General features: G+C 49.2%; 1 protein-coding gene across 1 annotated transcript in view; it reads right to left on the bottom strand.

Moving 5' to 3' along the window:
- Positions 1-15,620, bottom strand: part of ARNT2 (aryl hydrocarbon receptor nuclear translocator 2) — a 119,748-nt gene that overhangs the window by 6,670 nt on the left and 97,458 nt on the right. Inside the window, exons 16-18 of the mRNA XM_044438818.1 lie at positions 12,590-12,728; positions 11,947-12,112; positions 1,421-1,557 (exon numbers count right to left, since the gene is read on the bottom strand). Coding sequence (XP_044294753.1) covers positions 1,421-1,557; positions 11,947-12,112; positions 12,590-12,728 — 442 coding nt within the window. The remainder of the gene's footprint in view (positions 1-1,420; positions 1,558-11,946; positions 12,113-12,589; positions 12,729-15,620) is intronic.

Here is a 15,620-nt window from a genome sequence, read left to right on the forward strand (position 1 = left end):
ATTAATTTAGTCATGAATCAATCAATCACATTTCTGTAGCATTGAATGGCCAAAGCGGCTAATTTGAGGGCTGGGGGAGGGGGAAATGTCCTGGAAGCTGTTCACTGGCGATTGTCCTGACTGGCCATCCCACCCCGCCTCTGTCCTCCACATCTGCGTACTCAGTCCTGTTCTTAGCCAAGTGTTCATCCTGTTGAACTTTGGCTTGGCTCTGATCATGGACGAAATGTGCCCAGAAAAAGGCAGCACGGATTTTTGACATGGGCAGAATGTGTTGATGATGACAAATTCCTGCTTCCAGCTTGGCTGCCTTATTCAAAATCAGCTGATGTTTCCATATCAACTTTAAAGGCAGCCCTGAATACAGCACAGTCATTTAACATGGTTGTGACGAAAGACAAGTCCAGATCTTCTGTTCCCACTGCTATAAAAATACCACAATCAAGCAGAGGAAAGAAATACGCTGCCCTTTAGAGTTACCACAATAGTCTAGGAATACTGTGGCTGAATTATACTGAGTCATGCCTATTTTATTTTATTTCATTTCAAGATTTATATGCTCTCCCATATGCTAGTATAGAAATATTGAGGAAGTGAACGGTAAAAGATAGCTAGAATCATACAGCTGGAATGGGCCTAGGAGGTCTTTGGGTCCAGCTCCCTGCTCAATGCAGGATTCATGTTTCCTATTCAGATTCTAATCAAGTCTGACCCTGCTTGGTTTCTAAGATTAGGCAGGATCAGACCCTTCAGGCTATATGGAAGATGAAACAAGCAAAAGAATAAAACAATACCTTGAAAACAAAATCAATAGCTTTCCTTACAGGCAATCCTGGGGATTGAACCTCTGGCATTCTGGATGCAAAGCACACGGTCTGCCACTGAGCTCGGCCTCCCCTGTGGGGGGCGGGTTGCTTTGGTCATGCTTAACAGCTCTGCACCCAACAACGCACAGGGATGAGCAAAGCTGTCCCGTGAAGGATGGCTGTTTAACCACTTCACTCCAAAAAATTAGACTTGTACATTCTAGAGTGCAGCACACAGAATAATGGGCTCAAGTTACAGGAAGCCAGATTTCAACCAGACATCAGGAAAAACTTCCTGGCGGTTAAAGCAGTGTGGCAATGGAACAGATTACCTAGGGAGGTTGTAGCCTCTCCCATGCTGGAGGCATCCAAGAGGCAGCCATCTGTCAGGATGCGTTAGCCTGGAGTCCTGCACTGTGCCAGGGGCTGGACTGGATGGCCTTATGGACCCCTTCCAACTCTACTGTTCTATGGTTCTATGAAATGCAACAGTGGTCCAGTTATGAAAAGGGACAGTCAAATCTTGTTCCCTTCTGGGGCCCTCCGGGTGGGGAGGTGGTGTGGCTTTGCTGAAGCATCACTCCTGCAACAGCAGTGCTTACGGCTCCACTCACCTGGAACACTTCTGTCTGGCTCGTTTGCTGGTGAGGGTGCTGCTCGCTGTTCTGCTGGTTATGGTGCTGGCTTTGCCACTGGGACCACACCTCTGAAGGCCTCCCCTGGAACTGCCCACTGCTCTGGCTGCTCTCTGCTGCAAAACATACGGAAGTACAAGCGTGGCTCTTCTCCCTTGCAGCCTGCTGCAGAGTCGTTCCTCAGTGCCTTCCATCCATGCAGGTCCCTGCAGGCACTGAAGGCCCCCTTCTTCTTTATGAAGTGACTTGTGGACACACATGCGCTGCTTGTGGGAATCAGAACTGGCTCGGCTCTCTTCCCACCTAACTGGGAAGTGAAAAGGGCCTTTTCTGTGGTGGCTCCTTTCCAGCAGAGAAGCACTGAAGCCCAGCTGCGCAATCACATCCAAATGCGAGCGTGCTTTGGAAAAAAAATGCACGCAGGTATTATGTAATATTAGAGTCTTCTTTTCTGATACTGTATCAACCAATGGGAGGGGTGTGTGTTCATCAAGCAGAAAGCAAGAGGAGGAGGAGCAGAAAAGATCTGTGCCTCCCTGTACCCCTGCTTGGCATTGTTTGGTTGTTTGTGTGTTTAAACCTTTTGTATGCTGTCCCTTATGCATGGCATCTCAGGACGGCTTATAATCATTAAAACAACCACAACAAAACAGCAATCTTAACATAATAAAGAACAATTAACCAAAACTATAAATTAAATAAGTTAAATAAAAGCAACTGTTAAACATTAAAATTGAAATTAGTTTTTAAAATAACAATTAAATAAAAAGCTTTTAACCTGGCGCCAAAAAGGATATAAACTCAACGCCAGGTGAACCTCTCCGGGGAGTGCATTCCACCCATGCGCATTCTGCATGTTTGATTGGCTTCTTTGCCTGTCTAGCTGTCGTGCTTCGGAGGGGCAGGAAAGAGGATGGAGAGACTTCAGAGTAGCTCCTGCCCTGGCTTGTCCTCCCCTCCCTGTCCACCAAAGCACTCCCCTTCCTCACTCCGAGGTTGCTTTGCCAACCCCAGAAGGCAGCCTGCACCACTCTGTCCACACTGGCTGCCAGGTACTAGAACTACTTCCAAGGCCAGAGCCATGTATCCAGTCTTGGGGCTTGGAGTCTGGCACACCATATGGCCCACAGATAGAAACACAGAAACAGAGCGAGCCAGAAGGGGCCTCCCGGGCCATCCAATCTGACCTCCAGCACCAGCCAGCTCCGCTCACGACATGCCCACCATGGGCACGTCCAGCCTATCCTTGAACACCCACACCGATGGGGCCTCAATGACCTCTCGTGGAAGCCCATTCCACACCCTCGGGGTCCCGACTGTCAGGAAGTGCTTCCTGGCATCCAAATGGAACCTTGGCTCCCTGAGCTTGGCTCCGTTGGAGTGTGCCCTGCCTTTCTCTGCAGGGGAGAACAGGTCTCCATGTGACATCCCCTCACATACCTGTATGTCGCCAACATGTCCCCTCTGAGTCTCCTCTTCTACAGGCTGAAGAGACCCAGTTCCCTCAGTCTTGCCTCATATGGCATCTCCTGAAAACCGGTCACCAACCTTGTGGCCCTACGTTGCACTGACTCCAACCTGGCTATATCCTTTCTGTAATGAGGGGCCCAAAACTGAACACAATACTCCAATTGCGGGCGCACCAGAGTCGTGTAGAGTGGTAGTAATACCTCTCTTGATCTAGAAGCCACACTTCTGGCTATGCAACCAAGGGTGGCGTTCGCCCTCTTGACCACCGCATCACACTACTGACTCATGTTTAGCCTGCAGTCAACCAGCATCCCGAGGTCCCTTTCACAAGTGCTGCTCTCCAGCCACTTGTCACCTAACCTGTACTTATGACAGCTATTCCTATGCCCCAAGTGCAAGACCTTGCACTTATCCACATTGAACACCCATCCTGTTGTCTCCTGCCCACTTCCACAGTCTGTCCAGATCCTTTTGGATCGGGAGTACATGCTCCTCTGTTGTGGCCACTGCTCCAGTTTGAGTGTCGTCTGCGAATTTGATCAGCAGACTGTTCACCCCTTCTTCCATGTCGTTAATGAAAAGATTAAACAGGATCGGCCCCAGGACAGAGCCCTGGGGGACCCTGCTTGTCACTGGTCGCCATCCCGATGATTCCTCGCTAATGGTTACCTTCTGCTTTCGGTCAGTCAACCATGCCCTAATCCACCGGACAGTGCTTTGGTGTATCCCAAAACTCCTCAGTTTCTCCACCAGGATATCATGGGGCACTTTGTCAAAGGCCTTGCTGAAATCCAGGTATACCACATCCACTGCATCCCCTCCATCTAGCCATCTCGAAACCTTGTCATAGAATTCCACAAGATTTGTCTGGCAGGACCTGTTTTTCCGGAAGCCGTGTTGTGTGGCCACCAGCCTCCCTTTCCTATCTAGCATCACTAGATCTCTATTATGAGCCTTTCCATTGTTTTTCCTACAATGGACGTAAGGCTAACTGGTCTATAATTCCCCATGTCCCGTCTACTACCCTTTTTGAAAATTGGGACCACTGATGCCACCCTCCAGTCCTCTGGAACTTCACCCGTTTTCCACGAGGTCTCAAAAACGGAGGCCAGCGTGCGTAAGAGAACCCCTGCCAACTCTCTAAGTACTCTTGGGTGTAACCCCACAGGGCCTGGTGCCTTTGTAATGTCCAATGCCCTGAGGAGCCCCTCGACTTCAAGGGGGGTGACTCTAATCTGTGCCCCTAAGTCCCCAGCCTCATCTAATCTCCTATGCGGATATCCCCCGTCCTGCTTTGGGGAGAACACAGAGGCAAAATAGTCATTTAGCATCTGTGCCTGTTCCCTCATATCAGTCACTGGATCTCCTTCCTCCTTATTTAGTGGTCCCACCACTTGTCTCCCCTTCCTCTTCCTATTTACATGCTGGAAGAAGCCCTTTTTGTTGCTCTTGGTATTCTTGGCAAGTCTCAGCTCGTAATCAGCCTTAGCCTTATGAAGAATCCTTCTGCAATGGGCTTCCTCCTCCTGGTATACCCTTTTGTCTATTTCCCCCAGTACCCATTTCCTACAGATGTTCCTCTTTTGTCTAATCCCTCTAACCACCTCCTTTTGCATCCATGGTGGTATTCTCCTCCGCCTCCCCACCTTACTGACTAGAGGTATCGTCAAGGCTTGCGCCTCCAAAACCTCCCTTTTGAGTGCTAGCCACCCCTCCTCAACTCGCTTACCTTCCAGTAACCTATCCCAGGAGACTTTCCCCAGTCTGGCCTTCAGTTGGCCAAAGTTGGCCCTCTTGAAGTCCCAGCTTCTAGTGCTCGACCTGCTGCACGTCCCCAGTCCCCTGATCTCAAAGCAAAGGATGGAGTGATCACTCACATCCAGAGCTCCCCTAATCTGCACTTCATCTATCAGCTCCTCGCTATTGGTCAAGATCAAGTCAAGGATGTTTCCCTCCCTCATCGCCTCTCGGACCCTCTGTGTGAAAAACCCTCCCTCTATAGCTTCTAGGAAGTGACGTGACCTGGCTGTCACCGCCGATTGAGTCTCCCAAGTAATATCCGGGAGACTGAAATCTCCCGTAATTACTGTGTCTCTCCCCCGAGATATCCTTAGAATCTGGCCTGTCAGGACATCATCCAGGGTCTCAAGTTGACCTGGAGGGCGATAACATACCACCACTGACAGGTCTCTTTCCCTGTCAAAACCCCTAAGTTTCACCCAGACTGCCTCTACTGAATCCCCATCTGCGCTGCATTCTGTCTCACTGCATCCTATCCCTTTCCTGACGTATAAAGCCACGCCCCCACCTCTCTTTCCCTTCCTGGCCTTTCTCAAAAGGTGATACCCTTCTATGTTCACATTCCAGACTTGCCTTTCACTCCACCAAGTTTCTGTGATTCCCACCAGGTCATACCCTCCTATTCCCAGGAGAGCTTCAAGCTCTTCCTGCTCATTACCCATGCTCCTAGCATTGGTGTACATGCACCTCAACTCCTTCCCACCACTTCCTTTCCTTGGAGTTCCCAGCCTTCTCCTTCCTCCCATCCTCCCTGATACCTGGCCCCTCTCTGTAGGAGTCCTGTCAGTCTCTGCAGTACCTCTAAAACCCTGCTCCCAGACCCATGATCCTCCCCCCACACTTGTCCAGTGCAGACACGTTACTGGGGAGCCTGACCCCCCCCCCCCGGCTCATTTTGAAGTCTTCTGGACGAAGCTCGCTAGAGCATCTCCAAAGGACCTTTTCCCCATCCTCGTGAGGTGTAACCCGTCCCTTGCCAGAAGTCCATTGGCAAGAAACCGAGTGCCATGGTCGAGGAACCCGAAGCGTTCCTTCTGGCACCACACCCTAAGCCAGTCATTCACCTCGGAGGCCCTCCTGTCCCTTCTTGGCCCAAATCCCCGGACAGGTAAGATTGACGAGAAGGCCACTTGGGCCTTCAGCTCCCTGAGTTTCTTCCCCAAGGCCTCAAAGTCCCTGGTGGTCCCAATCACACCCTGCCTGGCCACATCGTTTGTGCCCACATGGATCACCAGGAGCGGCTGGTGACCCCCGGAGCGAACAAGACGCTCCACTCTGTCCTTCACATGCCGGATGCGTGCGCCCAGCAGGCAGCAAACCTCCCTTGTCTCCAGGTTGGGGCAGCACACTGCCACCTCAGTGCCCCTCAGCAGGGAGCCCCCAACAACAATCACCCGCCACTGTACCTTCCCAGTGCTGGTGGGTGGCCGTGCCCTGGCCCTCACCTCTCCCGCAGCGGCCCCCTTGCCACCTGATGTCTCAGGCTGGGGGTCCTGCTGGTCCCCCGAGGCCTCATCAGCCCCAGCCTTCCCAAGTGGAGAGAACCTGTTTCCCAGCTCCAGATCGGTGCCAGGAGAAGGAGGAGGCCGTGCTGGCCTCCTCCTCCTGTGGGTGACATACCTCCATGTCTCCGCAGCTGCTCCTCCTGTGGCCTCTCCCTCAACCCTCTGTCCAGAGGGGGGCTGCTCCGGGGGGGCCTGGAGAGCTCTCTCGGCCCTCAGGCACCTCACCTCCTCTTCTAGCAGGGTCACCATCTTGCACGGAGGGCAAGTGTATCCCTGCCTCTCCTGGGGGAGAAGGGCGAACATGTCGCAGCTCTCGCAGCAGACAGCAACACCCGTGACTCCCGCCAAGGCCATCTCCTGGTCTGCCATCGGGATCCCTTCCGAGACCTTACCTTGGTCCCCTGCCTTGTCTGTCCTGCAGTTCCTCTCACTCGCCCAGTTCTCCCAGAAGAAAACCCACTTGCACACACACACAAGGATAAAATAAACTTAAATTTATAAAATAAACTTAAATTTAATTTGGAAGAAAAACAAAGCACAGCACAGCACAGCACAAACAAACAAAACAAACAAACAAACCTCTGTGTCTCAGGGAAGGGAGTCCTCCGACAGCCCGGGCCGCAGCCAAGGGACGCAGACAAGGGACAATGCCTTATCAGTCCCTCGGGCCGGTGGCCCCGCCCCCTGCTTCCTCCTGGCCACTCTAGCCTCCCTGGCCCCGCCCCCTTCCTCTCCGCTGCTCCTGGCCCTCTGCTCCCCTGCCCAGCTCCTCCCTTGCCTTCGCCAGGCCCCTGGCCACTCAGCACTCTCTCCCAGCCTGTGCCTCTGCTGCTCTGCCAAGAGGCCAGAGCCAAAAGCAGTGGAAGGAGCACTGAATGCTGTGGAAGGAGCACTGGATTGCTCCCTTGTAAGAGCATTCTATTTTACAGGTTGCTATGGGTTTCATCTTTAGCATCTTGAAAAAGGATGGGAAATAAATATTACAATAAATAAACAAATGAATGTCATCAATCAGACTTCTGTTGGCTTGGAATGAAGAAAGAGAACAGATCCAACCGTACAGAAGTTTTTTTTTAAATGTTGGGCTACGTTGCGCCAAACCTAGGCAGGGTTCGCGTGTCACAACAGACCATTTTTTTCAAATTGTGGGTTACGGGGAATGAGACGGAGCACTGGTGTACACTGCCTGAGCAGTCCTGCTACAAATGAGAGTAGCTGAACCAGGGGCAGTCAATGGTTAAACTAGGGGTCATCCAGGTGGCTCCTGTGGGCACCAGCACACCTTTCTCAGCACCAGGGAGAGGCCCCGGTGCCTCCCTCACTTTACTACTACTTTGGAACAACCTGGTTTCTTAATGGCAGCTGGGATCACTTCAGGGTGAGAGGAGGGGCCCTCACTGCTGCCCCCTTCTTTTCCCACGGACATCTCCGGGCCATATGTGGCGTCAGGAAATGAAGGTGGCAGGTCACTGCAGGCCAGAGCTTTCGTCCATGACATGCCTGTTTTGTGGAGAAGCCCAGGACAGTTTCTGAAGCGACCCGATGTGCCCGTGGGACTCAGAAGTTTGCCTAACAGGCTAGCCAAACAACGGACCGTGACTTGTTTATATGCACATGTGAATCGGGAACTCCAGTACACACCTCCCTTGGTGCGAGGAATGAAAGAGGCAGTTGTTCTTGGTGAAAGTTTCAAGGTTAGGAAAATTCAGACTCTTCGGATGGGGATGATGTGTCCTGGGAAACTGGGCCTCCTGAGATGGGAGAAGGGTTGGGCTCATCTCAAGGCCACCCCCTCTAGGTGTTCAGGTGGACTCTGAGGATGGCAGGATTCCTCTTCTGTAACTGTTGTGCTTCAAGCGGTCATCTGTGCATTCATACACATGGGCTCTTTGTGCTCGTGTGGAGCCGTTTGCAGGAAGATTCCAAAGCTGATTAATTAGCATTTAGTGGGAATTGAACTGGTGCGAGGGGCAAACCGGTCTTGCATTACCTTCTTTATCTTTGTACAGAAGATAAACATGCTGCTGACTTTCAATTATATTTATTTATAATATTTATATCCCACCATTTTCCCCAGAAGGAACCCAGAGCAGCTTCCAAAAGACTTCCTCCTCCTGTCCATTTTTTTCCTGTGAAGTAAGTGAGGCTGAGAGTGAGTCCACCACTGGTCCAAGATCATCCAGTGAGCTTCGTGGCTGAGTGGGGGCCAGAACTTGGAGCTCTTGAGATGCAGCCCAACACTCAAACCACTACACCACAGTGGCTTCTTAATTCCACAAAGCAGCTGCCTGTCCTCACTTATATGCACCTGGAACCCTTCAGGGAGCACAATTTGCCTGTCCAGTCACAACAGCTCGTAACTCCACTAGTTGCATTCCTATCTTCCTCAGCCCTGCTCTATAAAATTACTGAGTTGAGCAAGAATATCTTCCACCACTTCTGGAAGACACATAGTGTTGGTCTTTGTGAGTATCCCACACAAGGAAGAAAGTTCCAAAGCCACTGTGAGCATCTTTCTGTATGTCCTTGGAAGTCTTGATGCTGCACCTGGAGAAAGCTTAAGAGGGCATTCTGGTTGGCTGGTCTCTTGGAAAAAGATCCAGTTCATAATTACTGAATTAGGGACGACATCCAAAGATTGACTTTAGCAAGATCTGGTAAAAAGGCTCTGCTTCCCAAAGAGTATCTCAGCGGAGGTTTGAAGTCCTCGCTGTGCAACTTTCAAACAAACAAAACCTCTTTTGCTTACTATACGCTTTGGTATTTAAGTGATCTCTCCTCACCTTTTGTTCCTGGCGCTGACTGCGACTCCTGGAGTTGATTCACTGCTTGTCCTGGATTATCAGTCAGATTGATTCAGCCTGAAATACTACTTTTCAGTCTGCTGACTTGAAAATCCATCCATTCAAGCTTCATGATCTTTCTAATAGTTTTTCCTCCGAGTGCAAACAACAGCAGGATGACAGGCTAAAGGACTGCAAGTGGCTGAAAACTGTTCTGGCACCACATCACTTTCCTGTGACAGAGAAGCTTGGCCATGATGGATTTGTTTACATGTGGAGTTTGAGGGCATTTCTTTTGATTTTTCGTTTCTACTATAAGTGCAGATAGACAGATCTGCTTCGGGACCCAAGTATGGGAGTAGGGCTGCTTTAACCTTTCCCCACTGCACCCAGTACAAGCATGGCAAATCTGCAATTTATACCCCAAAAGGGTGACCCATTTTTCTTTGGGAATGTGAGGAATGATAGCATTCCAGGGGGAATTAGGGAAGCAATCACCTACCTGACCCACTTCTCTAGCACATTCCTTACCCTTATTTGGTAAACACCAATTCCCTGCCTCTGTCTTTCTCTGCTCTCACTGTGGTTCTTCGGAATAATCTGCTGGTCCATACGCTAGGGGATGGGCATACGGACTGGCACGCCTTGCCTTTGGTGAAATACATGTGCTACAATCGATCCTCTGTGATAATAATGTGAATTCTCAGACTAACTTAACACGATGAATTACAAAGGTGCCATATCTCTGAGAAAGATCCTGTACTTCCATGCTTGTCATGTGTGTACACGTGCAAGCATGTGTGAACGAAGAGATGGGATCACATTCCTAGAGACAGTGCCCTTGCTGCAGATACACCAACACACAGGAGAGCAACAGAGGCAAACCAAACAGATGGGCCGCCTCTTTGGATGACTGGCGCCTAGCAGGAGTCAGCCACTTTCCATGAACTTATCCCCCTGCTACTGATGACACATCACCACTGCATGCGTGGCGGGGCGGGTGGGTGGGTGGAGAACGAGGCTGCCCTCATGGAGCCAGCTGGTGCAAATCAGGCGAACCCACTCTGGAATTCCTGGGCCCTTCCAGATGTTTTGGCATAAGATTTTGATCAGCCCTGGGAAGCATCACCGGTGAGGGATGACAGGAGCTGCAGGCCAAAACATTTGGAGAATCACAGGTTGGACACCCCTGCCCCTACCCTGGAAACTTTTCATTTATTTACAAGATTTATAGCTTTCTTCTGTTTTCCTCCTGTTGCTCTCAATCTCATCCCGCACAACGACAGTTCTGTGAGGGAGGCTGACTGGCCCAGTCACTCAGTTGGCTCCATGGCTGAGTGAGGCCCAGAACCCAGTTACCTGAGTCCCAGTCCCATGCTCTTAACCACTGCCCCACACTGGTTCCCATTTATGGTGCCTGACGCAGGTGAAGTTCACTTTCCATCATTCACCCCATCCATTGTAGCTGTATATTGTATACACCATAAAATCTAGAACTTTAACATTATTTTTAACAGTTTTTAGACATGGACCCACTTGTGACCTCTCCCCAGCCTGCAACATGGGACCTTCTAGATTATCATCATCTACACCAGATGTCCTCAACATGGTGACTCCAGGCATCCCTAAATCTCCTTTTTCTCTTCCCCATTTTTAAATATGCATGGATCTGTATACATTTATAGCAACAAAGGCATATGAAATGCATACAGCTTTCCAGCAATTATACAGAAGCTTCAAGAAATGTGGATCAGATATTCAAAATCTGAAGGTGATGTCTGTATGCCACCCATTCAAATATTGAAAGTCCCCATTCCTCTGCATTACAGAAGGTGAATATTTATACTTTTGGTGCTTTAGGTGTCAGAGGGGTGCAGGGAATCCATTAATGCTTGCAATTGGTTATTTTTCCGGAAGTAAATAATTCAAAGAGCAAGTACATCAGTGAATATTAAAGCTGCTATAGTGCACAACCCTGATATCTTCCTCCTAAGAAGGATCAACTGCTTGATATCGCCAAAACACATTTAAAAGAAGCATTAGTTGGACTCCAATACCAGCAGGGAACCAAGTAAGACAATCCCCTATTAAAGAGATGTGCTGGTATCCAACAGGCACAAAGCTTGTTTGTTAGTTTGCTTTGTCTGAGTAGGTTGTAGCCTAAATTCCATAGAAATGACAGGATTCCATGGAATTTAGATAGGAAGCAGCAGTCTACTCATTAGGCAATTTGTGGGGACTGTTTTCGCAAATACTCAAAGGTGAGCTCAGGTCCAAAGTTATTAGGGATCTTTGACCTATGTTCACCTTTGTCCTTTCTAAAGTTACCATAACCAAAGGAGAGAAATGGAGTTCCCCCAGAAGGAGAAATTCTGATGGATATGGTGTTTTCATCCCTTCATTGTGAGCTGGACTGTTAAAAGCCCCAACAGGAGCTATGGGGTCCTGAGCACTCTTACCCTTGGCTCCCCACATTTCCTTAGGTTCCACTTTCTTTCCCTTAAAACACAGCTAAAGAAAATGGTGCCCGTTGCTCGTGTAACCCATCTAGACTGGAGTGTGACTCCCATGTGGGTCTGTACCCACCAGCTGAAGACCACTGGCCTAGAGTTCTTGTGAGGTCCAGGGATCTTGAACTGGGGATTTTGTCCCCAGGCACCTCAGCTCTTTGTGCTACTGCCACAGAAGGTGGCACTCCAGTCCATCAACATGATGGGTTCATTCTCAGTGCATGCAACTTGTCACATCAGTCTAGAGCAAGCTGTTCTCAGGTGGCCCATCCCAGCTTGCCAGTGTGACTACGTAGACACTGATTGGCTATCCTGCTGATTGGCCTGCCCCAGTGCAGCACCACCAGACTTGATAGTTCCGTCTCATAATCAGTTTAAGCTACATTTACTCTTCCACTTCAGTGCAGCCAAGTGATGCAGCCAGGTTTCATACTTACCAAACCCCGGGGTTCTGTTAGCTAGGCTGGAATAGGCATTCCCACTTGGAGAAGACGTGGCAGGGCTGGACAAGGGGCTGTAGGACGCTGGGTCAGCAGGGTAAGTATGACTGGTTCCAATAGCGAAGGGCGAAGACTGAGCCTTGCCAGACTGAGAAGGAATTTGCTGCATATGGAGGGAAACAACAATGACATGAAGATGTGTTCTTTTCCTGCAGGTTTTGACAAAGGAATGAAGTGGCGCCACAGAACTCCAGTCTCGGTGATGAAACCCCAGTTGCAAAATAAGCAACTCGGTAGAGCTAATGAGGCAGAATGTTTTCTGCCTTATGCTGTAGCAATGAGGGGCACAGTCATTTAAGTTCAAGAAGTCTAATCTCCTGTATGGGGCTGTCTGTAACTGCTCCCTCCCCCAATTATTTGTTCTCCATGCCACTTTTTCTCTCCAGTTTTTGTGGGGCCACCAGGCCAGATGCCGCGTCCAACGTCCCCTCTACTCCTGACCGCTGTCATTACTGCTTAGTTGTTGTAGTGACATTTCTTCCCCTTGTCTTTGAGATCTCCATCTTTTCCTGACAACCCCACTTATTCTTCCTCTCCCAGTGAGCCCATACAAAGCAAGCCCTGTTCAAAACTTCCATACCTGCCCTGGAAACGGAGGGCGAGTTCCCGTCCAGGCAACTTGGCTCTGATTTAGCTGCCGAGAGATTTGCGTCAGGTTCTGGCCTGTCGACGAAGAGGATTGGATGTCGTTGACTCCAGGAACATGGACCACAGAGGAGCTTTGGAGAGGAAGAACGGAAATTGACCTATTAATTATTTCTAATGTTTATAAACCACTCTCCATCGGCAAAGGATCCCATGGTGCTGTGCACAACATTGGAAACAAATCCATTGTTGTACTGCACTACTGCACTGAAGAAGACACAGGACATTCATGCACGAATATTAAATGGTCCTGATACAGATGTTCAGATATATAAAAGGGACTGGGAGAGAAGATGATGGCGTCATGGTGAAAGTACCTGAATGCTCAGTGTTGCCCAATAATACTTGGGAATCCCTTTTCAGCCAAAGGATCTTATTCTCACCTGGCTAACTTTCTGGAGCAAGGGCCAAATCAGAAGGTGGGTGGAGCCACCCCATCTCTCATTCACAGTTGGGGAGTCAAGTGAGGCTCACAGCAAAGCAACACCGGCACCTTTTCAGTAGCAGAGATGCAACACCATCTGCCCTTCCCCACTGAATTCTCTGGTCCCTCCAAGCTTTGCTGCAATTCACACAGTAGCGGGAAGGAATCTATATATTCCCTGCTGTAACAGAAAGCATGTTGGGGTGGCCTGGTCTTGAATGGGGATGTCAGATCCATTTGCTTGACAAAAGACCTGCTCCTGGTGGAGACGGAAACACCTAGAACTGGTTTGCTGATACAGATCAACACAGGTCCCTGCTATGGCTACATGAGACAGCTGCCCACACTTCAAAATCCACCGCTGCTCCACTGCCATGGCAAGTAGGAATCTGTGTGTGCGTGTGTGTGAGAGAGTGATCATGGGGAGGGGTCTTAAAATTCTCTTGTCTGCTTTTCTCTGCCCTCTCTTGGATCTCAGGAAACAACTGAGCATCCACAAGCTGGGAACTGCTCCGTCAGCGACTCCCTCCTCAAGGGCCTCCAGATGTCTCGAGATTGTCCCCACACCCCAGTGAAGGAGGTTTCTTTTGCTGCTGCCCTTCCTCTGGAAAAGGCAAGGGGAGCCTTTGCTGAAGCCCCATAGCAGAGTACTGGTCATGCTCTGAGCCACTGGCCACTGCTGGACTAGCCATCCAGAGATCCTTGCTTGTCCTGGGGACAGGACTTCAAGGGAAGGGTCTCAGTGGGCCACCTGGGAGAGTCGCCTCACAGGCCGGATGTTCTCCACTGCTGTTCTGGAATGGGTGAGAGGAACGATTACCTGCTCTCAGAGATACCCCCCCCCCCCGCCCCATATACATCTTTCAGCTAAATAGACGTGCTTCTGGGTTGGAGAAAGCAGCCCCAGAGTCAAGACTCATGCAGAACCAGAACAAGCGAGCTCCTCTGATGAGGGACAAATTCTGCCATACGCCTGCATGATCCATCTGATCCGATGGAAGAATTTTCTTCACCTCCTGCAAACAACTTATTACAAGAGGGCAAGACCAAGACGAGGAAATCACGGGGAGAAACAATGGACACACTCTTTTGTAGGCAGGCTATTTGGGTTTGCGGGAGACTTTGGCTTTGCCGTTGATGCAGGCTTGTGTATCCTGGCAGCCAATTTTGGGAAAGTGCTGCACTAAAGAGCCAACCAAGATTCCCGGATGGCCTTCCTGAGTCATGATTCTGCAAGAGGCTCCAGTTGCTGGACCTCTGTGTTCTGCTGAAAGCACATTAGGGCCCACAGGCCTACAGGATGCCTGTGCGAGGTGTACATAGCACCCAGCTGAACAGTTCAAGTGTTTGAACGGAGACGGGTTTGCTCGTTGCCTTTATTTATTTATTTTTGAATGTGTATGCTGCCCACAACTGCAGATGGATTCTCTAGGCAGCTCACAGTTGCTATGCATACCTGAGAATGGGAATATGCAGGGGATAAATATCCAGTTTTCCCCCAGGATGTTTTCTACTCTCCTTTGCTATGTCTTACAAAGTTTCACGTATGGTAAGAGTTGCCACCATCTTCTCTTATAGAGCTCCTGAAACTTTAAATCGTATAAAAGCAGCTAAATCCCACAAGTGCAAATGTTCCCAGCATGTTGCTCTAGTAATAGACAGTTGTTATATTAATATGAGAGGCACCTCGCAGTGTTCAAAAGGCCAGCGAGCTTACAATCCGAAGAGGTTCAACAGGAACAGAGAAGGAGGGAAACAGAGGCCAAGAAAGCAGCAAAATCAGTCATTGTTTCACTTACCCATTTTCGGACTTAGCAATTACAGAAAGACATCTCATATATAAATAGAAGCCTTATTTTTACAGCTCCTCCACAGAAGCGCTTGCTACTCTGATATTTATTAAAGGCATCTGATAACTCACTCCCCCAAGAGAAGAAAGCTATTTTTTGGAACTCCATGATTATACCATGCACAAAAAGCAATATATACCTTTTGATTTTACTTCTTCCTGTTTTATGTTGCAAGGACATGCCCCTGAACAGGACAGAAGGAAAATCTACGCATAGCCCTCAAGATGCCAAACCTCAGAACTGCAGTGTGAAATTCACAGCCCTGAAACACGGCTGAAGCTTCCCATACTGGGCCTAAGTGAAAGCATATTTTAATCCTGCCAATATCCTCTAGGGTTGATTGGTTTTTAACTTGGGCAATAAACTTCAAGGAAACTTCCTTTTTCCAAGAAAAACACTTCTATCCCAACTACAACACTATCAGTTCTAGGCAGTACACACTAAATCTTTTCAAATACACAGCATTTAAATTCAAATCTCTCCTGTGTAACTAACTGTTATGAATTGTGTTCTCTTTCTCCCTCTGTCTCTGCTACCTGGGGCTGTAATCTTAAATCTAGGGCTGCAACTAACCTAAAAAAGTCTTAGTTGATTAACTCCATGAGTTTTAGTTGATTCAGCATCAGTTCTGTTTCTATATATTTGCACATGAGCAAATGAAGTGCTTTGTTTCTAGACAAGGGTCTGCATAC

The sequence above is a fragment of the Varanus komodoensis genome, unplaced genomic scaffold (genome assembly GCF_004798865.1).
Source record: "Varanus komodoensis strain SLA01 unplaced genomic scaffold, ASM479886v1 scaffold33, whole genome shotgun sequence".
Classification (NCBI taxonomy): Eukaryota; Metazoa; Chordata; class Lepidosauria; order Squamata; family Varanidae; genus Varanus; species Varanus komodoensis.